At 48.9% G+C, this 24,195-nt stretch overlaps 2 protein-coding genes across 3 annotated transcripts in view; both read right to left on the minus strand.

Annotated features, from left to right (window-relative positions):
* The window catches only part of LOC308475059 (uncharacterized protein), a 343,827-nt gene that overhangs the window by 261,583 nt on the left and 58,049 nt on the right, over nucleotides 1–24,195 (minus strand). The gene's annotated exons all lie outside the window — the stretch shown is intronic.
* Nucleotides 3,143–24,195, minus strand: part of LOC308475163 (olfactory receptor 52E4-like) — a gene marked incomplete at its 3' end in the record, with an annotated part of 165,605 nt that continues 144,552 nt past the window's right edge. The window contains exons 1-2 of one of the 2 annotated variants that reach the window (XM_081002134.1): nucleotides 4,861–5,445; nucleotides 3,143–4,145 (exon numbers count right to left, since the gene is read on the minus strand). In XM_081002134.1, the coding sequence (XP_080858260.1) occupies nucleotides 3,143–4,105 (963 nt within the window). In that variant the 5' untranslated portion in view covers nucleotides 4,106–4,145; nucleotides 4,861–5,445. Of the gene's footprint in view, nucleotides 4,146–4,860; nucleotides 5,446–24,195 lie in introns of those variants that run through there. The other variant, XM_081002135.1, reaches the window with a different exon arrangement.

The raw sequence follows: 24,195 nt of genomic DNA on the forward strand, positions 1-24,195 counted from the left end.
TGCCTGAAACTCTGGGGAGCTGCTGCCAGTCAGTGTAGGCCAGGAGTCCTCATCCAGCCCGCCAGGGTCATGAATCTGGCCTGCACGGTCATTTCAGAACCCACCAAGTGTCCGAGGCTGAAAGCATCTCGCCGCCCGGTCAGTCAGTCCCTGCGTTGCGCTGAGGTAAACGCTACCGGCGTGGTGGCAGCTCTACCAATGAAAGGCCAGGGGGTTTCGCCCGGGGACGGGGAAGTGTTGTCTTTTGGCTTGAAGAGCAAAGTTGAGGTTGGCGGAGGAAGGCAGACTTGGATCAATTCGGTTTCATTACATAGACGTTTACTTTAAAGGTGGGAGAAGGAAGTATAGTTAGTCCTATTTGTGTGCATGGCGCAGGGGTCTTTCCACTCATGTGATTTACATGCTCTGAAAGTTGGGATCTGTTTTGAGATTTAAATTTTAAAAGGGTGGAGTGGAACTGGATATTGACCATCTTGTTAGCCTGGGGCAGGGGTCAGAAACCTTTTTTAGCCGTGAGGCGGTCCACCGTCCCTCAGACCATGTGGGGGGCCAGACTATATTTTTTTGGGGGGGGATGAACAAATTCCTATACCCCACAAATAACCCAGAGATGCACACTAATTCCCGAATCGTCCGCGGGCCGGATTGAGAAGACGATTGGGCTGCATCCGGCCCCCAACCCTTAGTTTGCCTACCCCTGACCTGAAGAGCCACATTCTGGTTGAAGGAGGCCACGATTGGTCCCCAAGGCTTGGGATGTCCCTCCCCTACCATAGGACTTGGAATCCAGGAGAAAACTCTTGGAATAGCCTTTCCAGGTGCTCAGGGACGGACTCACCTGTCCCCATGTCCTTCTCTTTGCAGATGTGCTGCAGTTGCACATCCCTCCCCCAGAGGTGAGTATTGGAGAGAACCAGAGCAGGGACTCAGACCTGCCCTCCTTGCCCCCCACTCTGCACTCTCGGATGTGGAGAAGCCCTCCCTTCGTGAGGAACTGACAGCCTGACTTTTGCCTTTCACCTGCTGGAGGAAGATCAGCTGTACCTGCCGGAGGTGATTCAGAACTGCCAGGCAGCTCAGCTCACGGGGCTCTGAACCCTGAAGTGCTCCAAGCAGGAGATGGCCAAAGCCATTCTGGTGAGTGGGTGGTGATGTGGGGGACCCCCATGGGGAAGTGGGGGTTTGGGGAAGGGGTTGTCCGTCTGCCAGAGAAGAGGACCCTACTGGCTTAGACTCACATATCCTGTTTGAAAGGGGAATCATCTTAGGGATTTCTTGTGAAAATCTGGGTCAGGAATGCTGTTCCTGGAATGGACAAACAGACAAGACGTAACCGGCTGTGCAGTCACATAAACAATACTCTTGTATATAGTCTTATCACAATATCAAATACAGATATGTAGCCGTGTTGGTCTGCCATAATAATAATAAAAAAAAAATCCTTCCAGTAGCACCTTTAAGACCAACTAAGTTAGTTCTTGGTATGAGCTTTCGTGTGCAAGCACACTTCTTCAGATACACTGAAACAGAAGTGACTAAGCCATTTCTCACCTTCTCACCCCTTGCCTTTTCCTGTAAGACCCATTACAGTCGTTAAGAGTCATCAGCAGGCTCATCCCAGCTATCTGCCAATCTCCCATTCCCACCACCCTTCTGAGTAATACCCCTCCCCACCTTCTCACTATATAGAAGGATCTGGCAACTTCTGTTTCAGTGTATCTGAAGAAGTGTGCTTGCACACGAAAGCTCATACCAAGAACTAACTTAGTTGGTCTTAAAGGTGCTACTGGAAGGATTTTTTTATTTTCACAATATCAAATGTTTATCTTGCACATAAACAACACATAAAGTGCAATAATATAGACGAGAGCCAGGGACTCTGTGGTGGGGGCAGCTGAGGGCCGTTTTGGCCCAGACTGGCCCCTGACCCAGAGATGCTCTTTCCTCCCGCAGGACCTCAGATGTTACGCCCTTTGGGAAAGTGGGGAGGAACAGAAACTAGTGGCCAACAGCATCCCTTCATTGCTGGCCTTTGCCCGAAGGTTCCCCCATCTCAGAGCAAGTAGATTCAGTCCTTTGAACACTTCCATCTCCCCAAGAGGATCCCAAGGCTACTCATCCTCTGCAGTTGATAACAGACCTCACTGAAAAAAACAGCTTTGTCTTCTGGTGACACCAGAGAATTCTAGAAGACATTCACCCTTTCCATAGCATTATGGATGCACGATTCCCACAGACAGGTTTCTTGGCAAGACAAGGGCCTTCGCTGGCCATAGAGTGTCCTCCTCAGCATCCCCAAAGAAGGAGCTGGGTTGCAAGAGCTGCAGCAAGGGGGGGGCAACCCAGGCTAATGGGGGGGGGCTGTTTAGCTAGGAAAGCAAGACCCAGAGACCGTTGTGGGAGACCCAAAGACCGGCTTTCTCTGTGCCGGAGCCAAAGCTGCGACAGATGGAGAAGCCAGACCTGCTGGGGGTGTCCATGCTGTGAGCCCCTCCATCCTACACTCTGGTTGAATTTGTGAGTAAATAAAACTATATGGACCTGGGGCCCCTGGAGTCTCACTGCCCAGAGATGGGGGTAGTTTGCAAATATGCACACACACGAAATAATTTGTGCCTGTGTTCCTAATACATAACTAAGCGTGAAGGGCATGTTATGTGCTTTAGCAACAGCCCTCCTGTAAATAAGGAAATGCAACCTCTGTTGCTGATTTATGAAAAAAGCAGCAAGGGAATCTTCTCGGGTGTCTCGTGAGGTCTGTGGGGCCCTTCAAGAAAGAGGAGCCATTTCTGTGCCCTGAGCCCCTGCCAGAGAGAAAGGCAGGACAACAACAGCAACAACAACAATTCTGGTGCACATTGTTGAAAAGTTCTTGCCCCTCCCGATCCGCTGCCCCAAATTGCACTGCAGTGAATTGGGCCAGAGTCCAGCTTGCCAGGATCAAAGAACTGCAGAGTTCTGAATCAAACTGCAGTTCTGAATCAGACCGTTGATCCATCTACCTCAGGATGGCCTACACTGATTGGCAGCATGTTATATATCTGAATTCCCACTCAACAGATTGTAGGAATGCAAAATAGAATCGTAGAGTGGGGAGGGACCCTGGGGGTCAACTAGTCCAACCCCCTGCAAGGCAGGAAAATCAGGAAACATTGGACAAAGGCGCCCTTTTGGAGAACAAGAACTGCAGGATCCTCCTGCGCAGCTCCCGGGTCCGGATGCCGTAAATTACGGGGTTGAGCACCGGGGGCAAAATGACATAGAGATTGGCAATGAGGATATGTGCATAATGGGGGATGTTGCGTCCGAAGCGGTGGGTGAGGAAGGAGAAGAAGGCAGGAGTGTAGAAGACAAAAATGACTGCAACATGAGAGCCACAAGTGCCCAAGGATTTGAGCCGGGCCTCTTTGGAGGGGAGCCGGAAAACAGACCGCAAGATCAGCACATAGGACAAAAGAATGAAGACCACATCAAGCATGAGGATGGTAATAGTGAACAAGCCATAAATCATGTTGATCCGGATGTCGGCACAGGCCAGCTTGGCGATGCCCATGTGCTCACAGTAGGTGTGGGCAAGGATGACGTGATCGCTGCAAAAGGGCAGGCGGAGAGTCAAGAGGGCAATGGGCAGCACAAATAGGAATGTCCTCAGCACAACGGAAGCACACATCCAGGCTACCCTTGCCTTGGTCAAGATGGTGGTGTATCTCAGAGGGTCACAGATGGCCACGTACCTGTCAAAGGCCATGGCTAGCAGCACGACAGACTCCATCCCCGTGAAGCTGTGGATGAAGAACATCTGAGCTAGGCAGGCCCCATGGCTGATCTCCCCAAGGCCAAACCAGAAGATGGCCAGCGTCTTGGGCAGAGTGGAGGTGGAGAGGCCCAGGTCGATGGCCGAAAGGACGGAGAGGAAGTAGAACATGGGCTGGTGGAGGCTGGCTTCCGTTTTGATGATGAAGAGGATAGTGCAGTTGCCCACGAGAGCAACGAGGTAGCCAAGGCAGAAGGGGATGGAGATCCAGGAGTGAAGCGCCTCCAGCCCCGGGACCCCCAGCAGGATGAAGGTGGGGGAATAAAAGTGGGTGGCATTCGAAAGAGGCATTCTCCTCCTGGACCCAGCCAGAGAACAGGTCACTGCAACCCTGCCATGAAGAAGAAAACAGGCTAGCATTTTTCTCCATGGCTCCTCATGGACACATAGACCCTTGCCTAGCAATCCTGTTTCATGTTAAGAAAACAATTGTGTGTTTGTGTGGAGGGGATGAGCCTGCTGGCTGGATTTGGCCAGAGTGTAGGTCCCTGTGTCCGAACAAAGAAAATGAAAAAGCAGTCTGCACGCTGCTGTATGAGGAACTTTCCTGTCTGCTCCTCCTCTCCCACCCATCAATTCATTGGGACAATTTAGTCTGACAAAACTGGTGGGGGTGGCGGCTCTCCACTTTCCTCATCCTGTACATGGTTCTATATTCTTCTGTCGTGTGTGTCCCCCCCCCCCGCCACATTTCCCACTAGTGTCTCCTGCATCAAAACCAGCCTTTCTCTGTGGGGAACCTGATTCCTCCACCACCACATACCCTGATCTTCTCATTCACCTCTTGCAGCTCTACAGTGATCAGAGCTGGACATGCCAATTGCAACAAAGGTTCCTTGGAAGGAGAGGTAACTTGCTGCCCTCCCCCTTCCAAAAATGGTCCCGGCAACTGCCCCTCCCTCCCCATCTCAGTCTCTTAATCTCAGGGTCAAGCCCCATGTTGGGCGAAAAAGTCCCTCACTGTGGGGAATTGGACTAGAAGCACCTTGTGGTCCCTTCCAACTTGTCCATTCTATGATTCTATTACTCCCCTCCTATCCACTCACCTTGAGAGGACCTTTTGTTCTGCCAGCTCACCTACAGATCAACACAGCAAGGTGTGCTCCGCTGAGCCACAGAGTCAAAGGTCTACTGGCAGCTGCATCGTGGATGGAGGAGCATCTCTCAGATCTGACTCCACTTGGCTGACCAGAAAGCAGCATTTATAGTGTTTCTGTGGAGGCGCTGGGGTGGACATCTCAGAGGGTTGTTTCACTGTAGAAAGAGTATTGTTCCATCCAAATTCCCATGGCATCCAAACCGCCCAGACCTGGAGCATCTCTTCCAAGTTTACAGAGTCAGGGGGACTGTGGAGAGCGGACCCCAATCCCACCTCCAGGCTTAGGATTCTTTATCATTCTACGTATCCAGCAGACTTGGGAAGAGTGGAACAGAAGGTAGCTTGAAAGAGACAACAGCTTCCCAGCTAGAGGGAATTCACAGAGAATCCTGTAATGGGCAGAGCAGGAATACCAGATAGGTGGGTTGGCAGGCAGAGAAAAAAACAGTGTGATACCTGTATGCATTGATGAATATAAATGGTCAGATTTTTATTTTTTTAAAGAATGGGGAACTGAGGTAGGGCAACTCGTTTTCTTAGAGTGGCAATGGCACCCACCCAAGAGGGGCCAGAACTGAGTTCCAGCAAGTTCTGGCTGGAAAAATACCCTGATTAGGCCCATTAATAAGTGAGGCCAGTGTAACATGCACAGGAATGGGAACTGACCACAAGACTAGTAAAAACCAGTTAAAGGGGAAAATAATGGCTGATTGTTAAAGAGAAAAACAACTCCAGATAAGGTACAAGGAGGGTTCTGACACATGTACTAAAATCAAATGGGTTGGGTAAGTGTTTTTCATGAACTATGGCTTGATGAGAGATGGTGAAGTGCAGACGAGGCAGAAAGTGGTTGGGTAAAGGATGAACAGCTAAGATTATGCATACTTTGCCTATGCTGTATAGTCTGTGTCCTAATAGAAATGTAATGCATTACTGAATGAAGTCCTACTGATTGGGGATTTGGTGTGAGGCTCCGTTCTTGAAATCACAAGGAGAACCCCCCCCCAACCCCATACCTCGATACTGAATACAGTGGTACCTCTGGTTACGAACTTAATTCGTTCCAGAGGTCCGTTCTTAAGCCTCTTATCCTGAGGTGCACTTTCGCTAATGGGGTACACACCTCCTGTGCACAATTTCCATTCACATCCTGGGGCAAAGTTCACAACCAGAAGCAGCTACTTCCAGGTTAGCGGAGTTCGTAACCTAAAGCGTTTGTAACCAGAAGCGTTCATAACCAGAGGTACCACTGCACAGGCCTCCTGGCAGCTCTGTCTTGCCCTCAAGACTCTGCCCAGGCCACATCCCTCATTGGCCCCATTCTGCACTCTCCCCAAGTGATTTTACCCAGCTGCCATCTGTCTTGGAACTATGATAATTGCTCTTGGTTGCCTGGATGAAGAGGGGTATATGTCTGACCACACCCATTTTGCCACACCCACCTCTGGGATGTGACTCCCAGAAAGCTTTTGATAAGAAAACATGGCCCTGAGGCTGAAAAAGGGTCACCACCACTGAATAAATCCCTGCTTTTTCAGGACTGGAAACCCAGAGTAACATGGCATCAAAGTTCCAGATTTTATTAGGCCAGAGATATGATCAAATCAGTGATTAGATTTAGGAACGAAACTTGACCATCATTTGTTAAAGCAGTCTATTACAGTATTACATACAGAACAATATAAATATGTCATTTCTGTGTGCAACCTGAGCAACATGGAAGAGATGGAGGAATACTGTAGGTCCTCAGAAATCTCCACTAATTCCATTTCTTGATTTTCATGATCAAAACAAATATCTCCAGTACAAGGGGTGGACATCCAGGGGGTTGTTCTATGTTCAGGACCTTATTGAGTTGTGCTGACCCATCTTATAATAACCTTTGTGAATCCAGTTGAAGGGTCCTCAGTATAACTGACTCCAGATAGCTCAGGTATGATCATTTATAGGCAATCTTTTATGGAAGCAGGAGGGACTTCATTATCAGAAAGTGTATGAATCTTTTTTATCTAACTCTGGAATGTATATACCAGGAGAACAACCAAGATGACCAAGGAACTGGAAATCAAGCCTTATAAGGAATGGCTGGAAAAGAGGATATGATAGCCATCTTCAACTATCTGAACAGCTGCCACATGGAAGATGGAGCAAGTTTATTTCCTGCTTCTCCAGAAGGTTGGATTCAAATGGCATGAAAGAAGATTCCAACTAAACATTTGGAGGAACTTTCTGACAGTAAGAGCAGTTTGATGGGGGAACAGACTACTTCAGAAGGTGGTGGACTCTCCTTCGTTGGAAATTTTTAAACAGAGGTTGGAGGACCATCCATCAGGGATTGTTCAGCGGTGATTCCAACAATGCAGGAAGTTGGGCTGGGTTACCCCTGGGGTTTCCTTCCAACTCTATGATTCTATGATTCCATGAGGCATTTGGAGCTTCAGGATGGACCAACAACTGCAGGCTGGATTGATCAAAGATGGCATATAAACCTGTATGGACATTTGACACAACACAGCAGAGTTGTTAGAAGGGGAATGAAACGAAAGGCAGGACTGAGATTTGGATATGCTTCGAGGTTCAGGCTATGGGAAGTCGTAAAATCAAAATTACAATTCGGAAGTGTGATGAGTATGAGTTACTCGTGCGTAAACTGGTGCCTCTCTAGGCTAATTTGCCTTGTTAAACCTTTCTGACTGCACAGCCCTTTCTAATTGTGACTGCCTCAGTCACTGGCAGAATCCGTCAGTGGGCGTTTCTTGAACCTCTTCCAACATAAACGTTGTTTGACACCCAGTCTCCTCCTCCTCTCACTGCGCGGGAGTCTTCTGCGCAGGGAGGGCGTGGGTAGCGGAGGACCTGTCCCCTCCTCACTGAGTTCCAGTGAAGAGTCCTGGAGCCCTCTCTCCGATTCCCCCATCTGCCCACCTTTATCCCTGGTGTTGCGCTTAAATGCTTCCCCCTCAACTGAGCTGTTTCTCCCCCTGCTGCTGGGTCCTTCTCCAGCATCATCTAGGAGCCTCCCCTTCGCCTCTCGCTCCGATGTCAGTTCCCTGACATCCACCTCCGCCCCAGAATCCCCTCCACCCCTGGACCGACCTGTGGGATCAACTTCGTCCCCTTCAGCGGCCGACGACGCTGGGAACCCCCAGAAGGAACTGTCACCATCTTCTGTGGATTTGAAACCCGCTTCCCACCCGCTCTTACACCTGCCAACGGGGTGGTCCTCCCAGTCTGATTCTTCTTCCTCCGAAACCTCTCCTCCCTCCTCCTCGGAGTCAGAAAATCCCTCAAAAACCTCTTCATCATCTGTGGTTCCAAATTGCTCCTCCCAGAATCTCTCCAGGGGTTTGGGTTTGTCCGGGAACCGGCGGTGGAATACCTCCACCAGATACCTGTCCTCGAAGGCTTCCGTGGGGACCCACGTGTTTTCGGACCTGGGTTCCCCCTCCCACGCTACCAAATACTCCACCCGGCGCCCTCGCCACCTTGAGTCCAGTATTTCCGTGGCCCTGTGATGGTGTTCCCTTTCTTCTACCTGCGGGTGTGTGGTGACTTCTCCCTCTTGCCCCTGGAATTCCCGCCCTTCCCTATGAGGTGAGAGCAGGGACCTGTGGAAAACCGGGTGTATTTTCATGCTATCAGGCAACTTGAGCTTAAATGCCACGGGATTAACTTGCTGTGTTACCTCAAAAGGTCCCAGCCGTCTGGGCTGCAACTTCTTGCACCCCCCTTTGAAAGGTAGCCCTTGGGTGGACAACCACACCCGGTCCCCCACCCGTATGGTCTCCCCTTCCCTGCGGTGCTTGTCTGCCTGCCTCTTGTAAGTTTCCTTGGCCCGCTCCAAGTTCATCTTAAGTTGCTGGTGCAGGGCCTCCATTTCTTCCACAAACTGCTCTGCAGCGGGTACGCTCCAGCTTTCCTCCCCACTCCCCGGGAAGGCCCTGGGATGACACCCATGGTTGGCCATGAATGGGCTCATTCCCGTGGACACGTGTTCCGCGTTGTTGTACGCGAATTCAACCAGCGCTAGTTTTTCTACCCAATCGTTCTGCCTCTCGCTGACGTAGCAGCGTAGGTATTGCTGGAGTATACTGTTCGCTCTTTCTGCTTGCCCGTTGGTCTCTGGGTGTCTCGCCGTCGAGAAACCCACCTCCACCTGCAGCAAGCTCATGAGCTTCCTCCAGAACCGGGAAGTAAATTGTTTTCCGCGGTCGGAGATAACCCTCAAGGGGGTGCCATGCAGCCGGAATATGTGCTCCACAAACAACCGGGCTGTTTCCTCTGCCGTTACAGCATGTGAGCAAGCTATAAAATGGCACATTTTTGTCAGTAGGTCAACCACTACCATGACTGCTGTCTTTCCCCGGGACTTGGGCAAATCTGTCATAAAATCAATGGATACCACCTCCCAGGGTTTTCCCGGCGTGGGTAAGGGTTCCAGTAATCCTGCGGGGGCAGCCCGCTCCCCCTTTGCCCTTTGGCAGCGGTCGCACCCCCGTACATATTCCCGTACATCCTCCCTCACCCTGGGCCACCAGAACTGCCTGGTCACGAGCATCATGGTTTTGTGCTGTCCAAAGTGCCCTGCTGTGGGGTTGTCGTGGAGTTGTTTGAGTACCTTTCCCCTCAGGGTCTCCCCCGGTACGTACAGCGCTCCCCTATAGTACAGTACCCCCTTCCTTCTCCTCAAACCCTTCTTGGGTCCCTCTTCCGTCTCATAGTTCACGGATTTTAGTTTGCGCGAACACGTCGTTTCTGGTCAGCCCGGCTAGTTCTCGTTTCCCCACCAAAGTTCCCCCACACACCCATCTGTCCTCGGGGATCACGTGTCGTTTCTCCGGCGGCCCCTCTCCTTCCAGGTACTCCGGTTTACGCGAGAGAGCGTCTGCTCTTATGTTTTCCTCTCCGGGCACGTATCGGATTTCAAAGAAAAACTTGGAGAACTCCTGTGCCCATCGAATCTGTCTCTGGTTGAGTACTCGTGCGGTTCTCCAGTACTCCAAGTTCTTGTGATCTGTGCAAACCTGGATCTGTTGTTGCGCCCCTATCAGTAGATGACGCCAACGACGAAAGGCCGCATAGATCGCCAGCAGTTCGCGGTCATACACTGTATAGTTTTGCTCCGACTTGCTCAGTTTTCTCGAGAAAAAGGCACACGGTTTCCATTCCTGCTTGCCCCTCCCTGGCTGCAAAAGGACCACCCCTACGGCTCTGTCGGACGCATCGGTCTCTAGCCTCAGGGGTTTCTCCAGATCTACGTGCAGGAGTTGCTCTTCCGATGCGAACGCCTTCTTCAGTTTTTCGAAGGATTGCTGGGCCTCTTCTGTCCACACAAACTTCTTTTTGCTACTGAGACAATCCGTGATGGGCGCTGTCAAGTGGGCAAAGTTCTTGATGAACTTCCTGTAGAAGTTGCTGAACCCTAGGAACCACTGTACGTCCTTCCGTGTTTTGGGAGCCTTTCACTCCAGCACTGCCTGCACCTTGCTTGGGTCTATCGCTAAGCCTTTGTCAGACAACTTGTACCCCAGAAACTCGACTTCTCTGGCGTGAAACTGACATTTTTCCAGCTTGACCCACAACTGGTGCTTCTGCAGTCGTTGTAACACTTCCCTGACGTCTCTAACATGTTGCTCCTCGTTGTCCGAATAAATTAAGACGTCGTCCAAGAAGGCTACGCAGTTTTTGTACAGCAGAGACCCCAACACGTGGTGCATGAAAGCTTGAAAACAGGCGGAGCCCGACTGTAATCCCAAAGGCATAACTAAGTACTCAAAGGCACCTAGGGGTGTGAACATTGTGGTCTTCCATTCGTCCCCCTCCCTCATCCTGATCAAATTGTATGCGCCCCTGAGGTCCAGCTTGGTAAAAATTTTGCCTTTCCTCACTCGCGTTAAAATCTCGTCAATCCTGGGCATTGGGAAGGTCACGGGTTCTGACACCAAATTGACAGCCCTATAGTCCACTACGAGCCTGGGTTTATTTGTGTCCTTTTTGTCCACAAAGAACACCGGACTGCCCCCCACCGCCTTTGATTCTCTTATGAAGCCTCTTTTCAGGTTCTTGTCAATAAATTCTTGCAACTCCTTCATCTCCCTGTCAGACATGGCATACAGCTTACCCACTGGCAGCTGAGCCCCCGGAAGCAAGTTGATCTGGCAGTCAAAGGGCCTATGGGGTGGCAGTCTATCTGCCTCCTTCTCGCTGAAGACCTCCCGCAGATCTGCGTATTGCGGCGGCACCTCCCCTTTCCGCTCCACAGCCATCTCAGCCACCACTGGCCACGGTCATTCTTGGGGCTTCCCCCCCAGACAGTGTTCCAGGCAGTAAGCTGACCCAAAGGTGACTGTCCTCTGATGCCACACCACCACTGGATCATGTTGTGCTAGCCAGCTCATCCCTAATATTATTGGGGGCCCTGCTAGTGAGGCGACGTAAAAGGCGATGGTCTCCGAGTGCCTGAACACCCTCATTCTCATTGGTGGGGTCTGGTGTGTCACTTCCCCTCCTAGAAGCTCCCTGCCATCAATGGTGGTCACTTGCAAGGGAAAATCCAAAGGCAGTAAGTGGAGCTGGTGCTCTAATGCAAAGTCTTTGCTGAAGAAATTACATGAGCTGCCTGAATCCAGCATCCCTTTCACCTTGACTGGGTGCCCGTTTGGGAGTTCTAGCACCACCTCGATGGCTATTGCCGCCTTGGGGGGGTCTGGTTGGGGCACTTTTACTGGTGGCTGGCCTGGCTGCTGTGCCCCTTGATTGGCAGCCAAGCGTTCCCGTTTCCCTGTTCCTGTTCCTTTACCACCTCCTCCTCACCCCCTGCGGCTCCCACCATTCCTTGCCAGGCCTTTCTTTGAGGGCAGGCTCTGGCAAAATGTCCTGGCCGCTGGCAAAGGAAACACTTCTTGGAGGTTTTCCAATCCTTTCCCTCCTTTTTGCGCCCTTCACTGGCGCTTGAAACTTCCCGCGCGCGTGCCCCATCTATTTCCATTGGCTCTGCTGGCGGGGAAGGCTGCCTTGGTATTTCAGGAATGCAGTAGTCATGGCAACATTGCTCTCTCCCTTCCCGCCTCTCCTGGGCCCGCGCTTCCTGGCGCACGCCAATCGCAAGCACAGCCTTGGTCAGCTGATCCATCCCCTGTGGGCAGGGTGCGCGGGAAAGTTCATCCTTAACCGTTGGGGACAACCCCTCCTCGAATAACATTTGTATGGGTTCGGAGTCCAGTTGCCAACCGAGGTGGTGAACTATCTTTTTTTTATATATATAGATTTTTATTGGTTTTACAGCATTTTTTAAACAATACAAACAAATAAAAAGACAAACAAACATGTATAATTTCATAACCTTTTTTCCATAACCTTCGTTTCTCGGACTCCCCCATACCTCCCCTTTCTGCATCCCTGTTTGCAAAATTATTTCAGCAGCTTCTGAGCAATTTTATCAAATATATGTCCTCTTAGTCCTTTCTCTAACTTAATCTTAAGTCACTGTTTCCCTTTTTCTCTCAGCACCTCGGCATTTTAGCATTCATCAATTTTATAATAGGTCTTAAGATAAATTTTAAATTTCTTCCAGTCCTCTTCCGCCGTCTCTTTCCTCTGATCACGGATTCTGCCAGTCATCTCAGCCAGTGTCATATAGTCCATCACTTTCATCTGCCATTCTTCCACGGTGGGTAGGTCTTGTGTCTTCCAATACTTTGCGATGAGTATTCTTGCTGCTGTCGTAGCATACATAAAGAAAATTCTATCTCTCTTTGACACCAATTGGCCGACAATGCCCAAGAGAAAGGCTTCTGGTTTCTTAGGGAAAGTAGATTTAATTACCTTTTTCATTTCATTATATATCATTTCCCAGAAAGCCTTAATCTTCGGGCACGTCCACCAAAGGTGATAGAAAGTACCTTCAGTTTCTTTACACTTCCAACACTTATTATCAGGCAAATGATAAATTTTTGCTAGCTTGACTGGGGTCATGTACCACCTGTAGATCATTTTCATAACATTTTCCTTTACGAGGCGGTGAACTATCATGGCAAAGCGCGACCAGTAGTCCCTAACTGACTGGCTCCCCTGTTTACAGTTCATCAGTTCCCGCTTTGTCACACTTTGTTGTACATCACTGGAAAACATTGCATCCATTGCCTGGAAGAATTTCCTCAGGTCCTGCATGGCGGCATTCTGCGTCGCAATAAGGGGCCTGACCCATTCCCTGGCCCCGTCCTGCAGGTGACCCACAATGTATGCCACCCGCGCCGCGTCTCCTTCAAAATCGTCATGCTGCAGTTCCAATGCGTACTCTATTTCCGTTCGAAACGCACTATATTCCTGTGGCTTCCCCCCAAATTTGTGCACCAGTCCCGGTACCTTCCTTGCTATGGGGGTGGGCCTGACCTGTGCATCTTGAGACCGCCTTTCGTCCAGCCGCGCCGTCAGAATGGCCACATGCTGCTCCAACTCTCGGTTCCTCTCCACCAGCGTTTGCCCTCCAGCTGCTCCCCCCTGGGTGCTTGCTTCTCCGGGTTTGCTCATGATGCTGCCTGCCTGCTGCTGTGCACGAGCAACTTTCAGGGACTGACGAATTGCTGTGATGAGTATGAGTTACTTGTGCATAAACTGGTGCCTCTCTAGGCTAATTTGCCTTGTTAAACCTTTCTGACTGCACAGCCCTTTCTAATTGTGACTGCCTCAGTCACTGGCAGAATCCGTCAGTGGGCGTTTCTTGAACCTCTTCCAACATAAACGTTGTTTGACACCCAGTCTCCTCCTCCTCTCACTGCGCGGGAGTCTTCTGCGCAGGGAGGGCGTGGGTAGCGGAGGACCTGTCCCCTCCTCACTGAGTTCCAGTGAAGAGTCCTGGAGCCCTCTCTCCGATTCCCCCATCTGCCCACCTTTATCCCTGGTGTTGCGCTTAAATGCTTACCCCTCAACTGAGCTGTTTCTCCCTCTGCTGCTGGGTCCTTCTCCAGCATCATCTAGGAGCCTCCCCTTCGCCTCTCGCTCCGATGTCAGTTCCCTGACAGGAAGACAAGTTGATCTTTTTTTATTTTAGTTTTTTATTTTTATTGGATTATGATTTGATATGTTAATTGGATGTTTTTTATTGGGAAATTAATATACACTCTAACGGAAAAAAGAAGGGGAATAAAACAACATTAGCCAGCGTGGTGTAGTGGTTAAGAGTGGTGGACTCGTAATCTGGTGAACCGGGTTCGCTTCCCCGCTCCTCCACATGCAGCTGCTGGGTGACCTTGGGCTACTCACACTTCTCTGAAGTCTCTCAGCTCCACTCACCTCACAGAGTGTTGGTGGTGGGGGAGGAAGGGAAAGGAGATTGTGAGCAGCTTTGAGACTCCTTAGGGTAGTGATAAAGCAGGATATCAAATCCAAACTCCTCCTTGTCGTTGTCCACTTCTTCTTCTTCTTCTTCCTTTGGACAGGCAGTCTCCCCACCCCTACCCCCTTCCCAGCGCATCAATATGGAGATAGTGCTTCCCTTTGGTTTAAGCACTAGATGCTGGGAGTAAACATTTATTCATTCCACTGGTCACCCGTCTTGGTTCCTACTCGAACAGTACGTGGGCACTTCTACATAACTGTTGCTATTGTGTTTGTGATGTGCGTAGTTCATTCTGTCATGAATGCTTTAGCTGAGTTTCTTGCATTGCAGGGGGTTGGACTAGGTGTCCTTTAGGGTCCCTTTCAACTCTATGATTCATTCAAAACCATTAAAATGTTTGTAAAAGAAAAAAGAAAGATGATGGTTAGATCCAGTGCTTTTTTTCTGGGGGTACTCAGGGGTACTAACATTTTGTGAATCTTTGCCAGAATCTCCGCTCGGCCAAGCCGATAAGGCCTCATCTTCCTCCAAGCTGAGCCTTTGAAATTGCCTCCGACGTGTATAATGACCTGAGCCTTTGATAAGGCCTCAAGCACATTCTATCCAGCAGGGTTCCCAGCACAGGGAAGAGACAAGAGGTTTGGTTACATTGTAAAGAGTTTTATTTCTAAACTACGCAGAACAGAAAAGACATCCTCTCTCTATGAAAGCAGAGAGCAACTGAACAAAGGAACAAAGGAAGAAAGGAAACAGGAAACCACTAACGTCACATCCCGTCTCCCTTTCCTGTGAGACTGCAAGGTCTCTGGAATGTAAACACACAGCTGCACAGTGAGAAACAGAAACTAACATCCTCCCCCTTTCTGTGAACACCACTGGGCAGCGTGTCAGTACATTATCAGTACAAACCCAATTTCTGTACATAGGTACAGTGTTGATCCTTCGGAACAACCTTGGACAATAAATCAGCAGGAATTTCATTACCTGGCATGTAGGACACCATTACAAGTCCTTTCTGAACACATTCTCTAGCATGTTGCAGCTTCAATTGCAAGTGCTTCGTGCTTTGCTTACACCCTTCAGAAGTCAGCAAAGCCAAACATGCTTTGCTGTCCTGATAAACCTGGATTGGACATTTGACAGGAATTCTCATGTCTTTACACAACTGTAACAACCATTCACAATCCACAAGTGAATAAGACAGTGCATTCAGTACAGCTTCTGAAGAACTTAAACTTACTGTTGTTTGCTTCTTGCACAACCAATCAAATAGACCCTGGTTGTACATATAGCAAACTCCAGATGTGCTTTTCCTGTCTGTAGTGTCACTTCCAAAACTCGCATCAGCAAATATCTCAAGACCACCAGAATTCTGATTGTTAAATGTCAGTCTGTAATGCATAGTGCCTTTCAAATAGTGAGCTATGCGTTTCAGAGCTTTCCAATCCTTAACAGTAGGATTGTTGACTTGTCTGCTTAGTAAATTACAGCTAACAGCAATGTCAGGTCTTGAACATCTGGCAATGAAGTTTAGTTTGCCTAGCACACTTCTGTACAGTGTAGTGTCAGAAAATGCTTCTTCAGTGTCATCTACCTGATAACCTGTTGCCATCGGTGTGTCTACAGGGTTAGCATCCATCAGGTTTAGTTTGCTTAACACATCAGCAATTTTTCGTGACTGGTGTACTAGAATGTTACCATCTTGATCTCTTTCTATTTCCAGGGATAGGTAGTTGTTTACCTCACCAAGATCTTTCATGTCAAAGTGCTCTTTCAGTTGAGCTAGGGCGTTATTGTACATTGTGACATCTTTCCAAAAGAACAGAATATCATCAACATAAAACAAGCAATACAGCTTCTTTTGCTCCTCCTCTTTGACAAATACACATGGATCAGCTTTCCCTTGCTGAAAACCTAGAGAAAACAATACTTCAGTGAGTTTTGTGTGCCAACACCGTGCATTTTGTTTGAGACCATAAAGAGACTTCTTCAGAGAACAAACAAATCCCTGTTTTACCTGTACGCCATCAGGTGGAAGCATATAAAGAGATTCACCTAGAGATCCATACAAAAACGCTGTATTCACGTCGTGGTGACTTACGTGAAGATTCTCTTCTGCAGCAAGTTTGAGCATAAGCCTAATGCTCTCATACCTCACGGTGGGTGAGTAGGTCTCGTGATAGTCTTCACCTGGTACCTGTGAAAAACCTCTGGCTACCAATCTGCCTTTGTGTCTGACTATCTTGCCATTTTGATCAGTCTTCACTTTGAAGACCCATTTGCTTCCAAGCAGTTTCATTCCTGGAACTACTGGAACTAGCTCCCATGTTTTGTTCCTCTCTAAGGAATCAAGCTCAGCCTTCATGGCATTTAACCATGGCTCAGCATCCTTTGAATCCAAATCCTGGATTTCTTGGAAACTTGAAGGTTCAAATACCTTCTTGGAGCTTTTAACAGCTGCTACTGCTGTCTTAGCAAATTCATCAGCAAATCTCTTTGGAGGTCTGCCCTTTGTGGCTCTTTGAGACCTGCGAATTAGCCGTAGGTCTTCAACACTCTCCTCTTCCTTCTTAGGAGAAAAATGACCTATTGTGAACAATGGTTCCTCCAATTCTTGATCAGAGCTTTCAGAGGGTCGCATAGAGGCTTTCGCACTCTTGAAATCCTCTGAATCACCCGATTCAGTCTCAGACTCAGAATCAGGACCTTCATCAGTGGGTGTGGGTTGTTGCCGCAGCTGTGGCTGTTGCTGCTGCTGTGGCTGTTGCCTATCCTCAGTCTCATCACTGTCATCAGGATAACATTGGAAAATTCCCACATTCTCCCCCCACTTGGCATTGTACTCAACACTTCTTGTGAGCCTAATTGTCTTAAAGTCAGTCATTATTATTCTGTAAGAACCTTTCTGATACCCAAGAAAGATACCATGCAATCCACGCTTGCCTAACTTGGAGCTTAGTGGTGTGTGAACCCACATGTCAGAACCAAAAAATCTCATGTGTTTGATGTATGGTTTCTTGCCAAACATCTTCTCATAGGGGGAACAACCAATCGCTGAAGATAACCTGCGATTATAACTGTAAACAAAATACGCCAAAGATTCCGCCCAATAACTCTCTGGAAGATTGGCATCATGCAGCAAGGTTTTTAGACCTTGAAGCAATGTCTGATTTGCTCTCTCACAAAGTCCGTTCTGCCATGGCGAGCGAGGATTAGACAAATCGTGCTGAATTCCTTTCTCAGTCAGAAAAGCTTCAAACTGCTGAGAAGTGAATTCCCCCCCCCCCGCGATCAGTGAAAAGAGTCTTTATCTTCTTACCATGCACATTTTCCAACCAAGCACAGAATTCCTTGAACCTTGGAAAAGCCTCTGATTTCTGCTCAAGATTGTACACATAAATATACCTGGAAAATGCATTACTGAGTACCATGAAGTACCTGTTTCCACCCAAAGAGGGCGATAGTGGACCAACCAAATCAGCATGCACTACCTGGTATGGTTCTGTAGCTTGCCTACTAGACACCTTACCTTTCGGAGCCATTTTCACTTTGTTTGCTGCACATGCCTTACACTTCATGTGGTACCTGCAGGGTTTAATAGTCATACCTTCAACCAAGGCAGGCATTTTAGATACTGCCTCAAAATGCAAATGACCAAATTTCCTGTGAAAATCATGAATACATCCTGCATGCAAACTTTTGTTAGAACCTGCAATGCAACAAGTTTCATCCTGCACATCATCATCATAATACAAAACAAACAAACGATCAACATATTCAGCATGCAATACATAATCATTTTTCTTTGTGATGGTGCACTTCTTATTCTTGAAGGAAACGTCAATTTTCCGTTCATTCAGCTGCGCAACACTGAGTAGATTGTGTGAAGCATCTGGAACGTAGAGAACATCTTGTATCGATAAGTCCAAACTGTGAAGAACAACAGTTCCGTAGCCTTGACTGGGGATCGTGTGGTCATCCGCCTGGTGAATCGCACCTTCCTGCGGTGTAAAGGACATGAACAGTCGCTTGTCGTTGCATAAGTGGTGCGTTGCGCTCGTATCCACCATGAAGAAAGATCTAGACATCTTCTGGACCTTTGCAACCTTTGGAGTGAAGTGTGAGACCATTGCCTTGTGCTGCGTTGTCCTGGACACCGGACCTTTGCCTTTTCCACGCGATGAGCTTTCGCTGCGCTGCTCTGTCTTGGCCCTGGGAAATCTGCATTCCCTCGTCATATGGCCTAGACGTCCACACGAGTAGCATTTCACTGCCTTCAAAGCTTTGGTGCCATCTGGTGGTTCCACTGCATTCTGGGATGACGTCTGTGAAGACTCCCCCTTACCCATGCAGCTAGCACCTCGCCTGTCCGCTTCATTCAGAATCACGGCAGTAACATGTGCTACTGCGATCTGAGCAGTTGGCTGAACAGCAATCTGAGTGGCAACAGACTCCCAACTTGAACCCTGTTAGGTAGATTTATTGCTTTATTCTTGGCGTCCAGCACACTTCCCCCTGCGAGCCTCTGCAGGTCGTAAAGCAATTAGCAGAATTGCACAGCGTCCGTGTTGAAAGGGCAGTAAAACAAGTCCCACACGTTTCTTCTTTCCTAATAGCACTTTATTTGCTCAAAAGTAGCATATTTACAATCCAGAAACACCATCTGATTCAAGCTGCATCTTTTTTGCGTCCTTCTCTCAGCTTGCAGCTGCGCAACTAAGCTGCTTTCACTTTTCACTCAGCTCACAGCATTCCAAGCTGCTTTCGTCACGTCCTGGCTTACTTCCCTTGTAAGCGCCTCCTCTCAGTCTCGAGACACAGAAGGTTAACCCTTCACTACACCCAACACCCCCTCTTGTCTCGCGCCTGAGGGGAGAATCGACCCTTGGTCGTCCCAAACCCAGACCTTCACAAAACTCCCCATGTCTTTGGAAGGTGAGTGGCTTCGTGAACCCATCAGCTAGGTTCTTGGCAGAGGGACAATACTTCAGTGCAACTAATCCCTCCTGAACACTCTGGCACACATTCCGAAAGCGAATGTCTAGGTGTTTCGTTCTGGCCTTGAACTGACCTGACTCTGCCAAACACAGGCATGGTTGATTGTCCTCGAAAACACGTATCGGCAGACAATCCACTTCGCAGAGTTCCTGCACCAAACAAGCATAGAACTCTACTTCTCTGCACATCTCTGAAAGAGCACTGAACTCAGCCTCAGTGGATGAGAGCGCTATAAGACTTTGCTTCTTGGACCTCCATCCAACTACTGAGTTCCCAAACTTCACCACTAGGCCAGACACAGACTTGCGATCCTCAAGATTAGCCCAGTCCGAGTCCACAAAGCAAGTCAGTTTCACTTCTCCTTGTGCTGGCAACCTAAGACAAAAGTCTTTGGTCTCCTGCAAATACCTCAGAACTCTCTTGACGCCATTCCAGGCTTGCACACTAGGGTTTGATGCCTCCCTGCTGAGCAGATTGACAGCAAACACTATATCAGGTCTGCTCCACTGGGACAAGTACAACAAACTCCCTATAGCTGACTGAAACACTTCAGTATTTTCGAACGCAGCGCGTTCTACTTGCTGGGTGTCCTTCACAAAACTAGTCTCCATAGGACTTCTCACTCCTGCACAATCACTCATCCTCATTTTCTGAAGCAATTGCTCAATTTTACCTCTCTGGCTGAGCAAAAAACTTCCATCCTGTGCACGCTCAACATTGACACCTAGATAGGTTTTGACAGCACCAAGCTGTTTAAGCTTGAACCGTTTACCTAGCTCTTTGGCAAACTTCTCCGCCTGTTCATCTGTTTCTGAGAAGAAAAGCACGTCATCAACCCAAATCAGCACCAGTTCCTGTGAGTCTCCTGATCCTCTAAGGAACAGGCAACTGTCAGCAAGACTCTTCCTGAAACCTAGCTTCTCCAAAGCTTCATTCAGGCACATGTTCCAGTTTCTAGCAGATTGACGTAATCCATAGATGGATTTGTGCAATCTCCACACAACACCCTGCCTTAAGTTCTCAAACCCCGGAGGAGGAATCATGTACAGCTCCTCCTGGAGATCTGAGTTAAGGTAGGCAACATCCACATCAAAGTGGTTTACTTTCCAGCCTCTCTGTGCTGCACAAGCTAAAAGCGTTCTCAGAGTCTCCGCTCGTGACGTTGGCGAATACACCTCCGTGAAATGTATTCCCTTCCTCTGAGTAAATCCTCGAGCAACTAATCTGGCTTTATACTCTCCAGCATCAGTGGGTTTCAAGCGGTAAACCCACCTGGAACTCACAGCCTGCTTTCCCGGTGGCAACTCTGTGAGTGAGAACACACCTAGATCTTTCAAGGACTTCATCTCTTTGTCCATTGCCCTGTGCAATTTGCCTGCTTCTTCCTCAGGTAAACTCTGAATATCCTCGAAGGATCCAGGTTCACATCTTGCAGAACCAACCCAGACGCTTGAAGCGTCGTACCGATCAGGAGGCCTCTTTGTCCTCGCTGATCTCCTCAGTGTGAATCTTGGTGACCCTGCCGCTTCACTGGGTCCAGCTAAATCATCCTCTGTGTCTTCCCCCTCTGACCTGCTGCGCCTCTTGGGCCTTACAGCTGGTCCAGCATGTGAAGAAGGCTCACTCTTTGGCTCATACTTGACACTTGCCTGAGGAGGTGTTCTAGGTTCCCCCCTCTGAGGGATCCTGAGCTGTCCCTGCCTTGGACTCTGTCGCTCTGGACCGTGGTCCCCAGCAACAAGTTCCTCTTCCTCCTCAACATCTGAGTCATAGAACTGCTGTGGAAGCACGTCTGGATTAGCGTGCAGACGTTTCCAACCAGCTTGCTCACAGAACTCAGCGCTATTGCTGATAACCAACCTAGACTGGTCTCCACTTGGGTATGCAAACCTCCAGGCCTTTGAGCCAGGCTCATACCCTACAAAGATCATTCTTCTAGATCTTGGCTCACCTTTCTTGCGTAGAGCCTTTGGAATAAGCACCCAAGCCTCACAACCAAACACACGAAGGTAGTGTACCTTGGGCTTCTCTCCATGAAGTAAGAAATACGGTGTATTTCCTACACTAGAGTTGTACACTCTGTTCTCGGTATGGACCACATATCGCCAAGCCTCCGATCAATATTTCTGGGGTAGCCCTGCGTCCCACAGGATCGCAGACACAGCTTCCTGCACCGTCCTGTTCTTTCTCTCTGCCAGCCCATTCTGTTGCGGAGAGTAAGGAGCGGTCAGTCTGTGGCTAATCCCCTTCTCCCTAAAGAAATCCTGTAAAGCAGAACCAGTGAATTCAACACCTCTGTCACTTTGAAAACCACGAACTTTGGTGGAAAAAGTTACCTCAACTGCTGTGATCCAATCCCTGATCATTTTAGCCGCCTCCCCTTTCGTTTTCAGAGAGAAGGTCCAAGCAGACCTCGAAAAATCATCAATCAAAAGCAGAGAATACTTCGAACCTCCCAGTGACTCAACAGACATGGTCCACACAAATCTGCATGAATTAATTCAAAGGGTTTTGTGGTCTGCCTCTCTGACTTTGGATATGAGCATGTCACAACTTTCGCCTGTTTACATGCATTGCAATCTAGAAATTTGTCACAAGCATTAAATTTGCACCCTTGTGTCAGCTCCGGCGCTTTCTGGAGATATCTCCAATTCAAATGGGCGAAGCGTCTGTGCCAAATATGTGAACAACCATTGTGGGGTGCTACATTCACACATTGGCCCTTTGCATCTTCGGTGTCATCCTCTCCTGTGGAAAAAGGCACATTTACAGCAAACAAATTATCTTTAGACTGCACTGTGTACACATGTTTCCCATCCTTGGAAAATTCACATTTGTCACCTGCAAAAGAAATGTGAAAACCATCGATCAATAGATCATGCACACTTAACAAACAGTTAGTTAAACCGGGCACTGCATAAGCTTTGACTTCATGCTTAAGAAAAGGACAGAAGAACAGTCCTGTTTCTGTCAGCCTTTTTCTGCTTCCATCTGCAAACGTAACATACTTCTCAGTTTTTACTGTCCTGCAATTCCTCAAAAGACCAGGAGATGGCACCAATGAATTTGAGGCACCAGAGTCTATTATTATAGTGAGAAAGTCTTGTTGTTTACATTCCTGGGTCGCCAGGGCAACAATCTCCTCACTACCCCCCTCCTTGGGGCTTCTGCAGATGTCCTCTCTGGTTGTCACGGCAACAGACTCCCCCCGGCAGGAAGACTTGCCCACGACCTTGACAGCTTCCGTAGATGCAACTCTCTCAGTTGCCATGGAGACTGGACTTGTCTCGGCGTTCCCACACAACTCTGAAGCTCTTATCTCTACTTGCTGCAGGTGGCTGACCTTGAAGCCTCTAGCTCTTTTCAGCTTCCCAGGCTCCGACTCACGACGTAAACAACTCTTGGCAGCTTTTGGAGAAAGAGGCGTCTCTGAGCTTTCACTGCTCACTGCCCCCCCCCCACTGCTCAAGGGGTCTCCAGGACGTTTTTCTGCACCCCCTCGGATGGGTAAAGGGCTCTCAACACTTGACCTCTCTCCAGGCTCCTCACACAGACACGTTGCAGCATCCACACAGCTCCCAGGCTCAGCAAAAGCACAAGCAGCATTGCTAGCAACAACAACAGCAACAGTCCCTTCGCCCCCCTGTGGGGGCTCACAGCTCCTCCCAGCTGTGTATCGGCACTCAAGAATGTGGCCGGCGCCATCTTGCCTCTCCCTTTCGGATGCAGCCACTTCTCAGCCCTTGCTTCCCACTCCAGCTCCACAAGCTTCTTGGAGTGCTAGCCAAGCAGCCTCTGGCCTTCTTGCACCCAGGACAACAGGCACCAGATGAGCATCCACACTTTCTGCCGAAAAAGCAAGCACACGCTCCTCCACTTCACTTTGCTCTGCAGCCCTTTCAGCCTCTGCTTTCCCAGCTGCATTCGGTGTGGGGTGAATTAAATTCCACAGCTGCTCCCCCACTAGCAAAAGCTCCACTTGAAAGCTCCACTGCAGCCAGTTTTGGCTAGTCAGTTTCTGACATGGCAGTTTAAGCTCAAAGCCATGTTCACAGGGCTGAGCCATTGCCCCCTTCTGTTGGCTTTTCCCAAAGGTACTCACTCAGCCAAACTGGGCACTCCGGACGTCATGGCTCTCAGCTCCCTCTGTCAGCCTCCTCCGATCTGCCCCTTTGAAGTCTCCGGCAGTCGATCAAGCTGACGATCAGCAAAAAAAGCTTCAAAGCCCTTTCTCACACGCTTCACGTTGACCCATAACCATGTTAGGTAGATTTATTGCTTTATTCTTGGCGTCCAGCACACTTCCCCCTGCGAGCCTCTGCAGGTCGTAAAGCAATTAGCAGAATTGCACAGCGTCCGTGTTGAAAGGGCAGTAAAACAAGTCCCACACGTTTCTTCTTTCCTAATAGCACTTTATTTGCTCAAAAGTAGCATATTTACAATCCAGAAACACCATCTGATTCAAGCTGCATCTTTTTTGCGTCCTTCTCTCAGCTTGCAGCTGCGCAACTAAGCTGCTTTCACTTTTCACTCAGCTCACAGCATTCCAAGCTGCTTTCGTCACGTCCTGGCTTACTTCCCTTGTAAGCGCCTCCTCTCAGTCTCGAGACACAGAAGGTTAACCCTTCACTACACCCAACAAACCCAAAGAATGTAGTATCATGAAGGAATACACAGCCTCTGGAAAGGTGAGTCCTCTCTGTTGCAGCTCATGTCTCAGATTCTGCATCTCCATCAGATGTGTACGCACGTCTGCACCTTCAGCAAGTGCCATATCATATAGCTTGGCATAGTAGAACAAAGAAGCACCAGCTTCTGTCCTCAAATGAGCCTCTCTCAAAGTGTCCCAAATCTCTCTGGCTGAGGTCTTATCACGCAACAGACAGAGCTCTTCTGGGGAGACTATCAATGTAAGAGTTCCCCTTGCTTTGCAATCCTTAGCTGCCC

Source organism: Podarcis pityusensis (assembly GCF_964106645.2).
Source record: "Podarcis pityusensis genome assembly, chromosome: 4".
Taxonomy (NCBI): Eukaryota; Metazoa; Chordata; class Lepidosauria; order Squamata; family Lacertidae; genus Podarcis; species Podarcis pityusensis.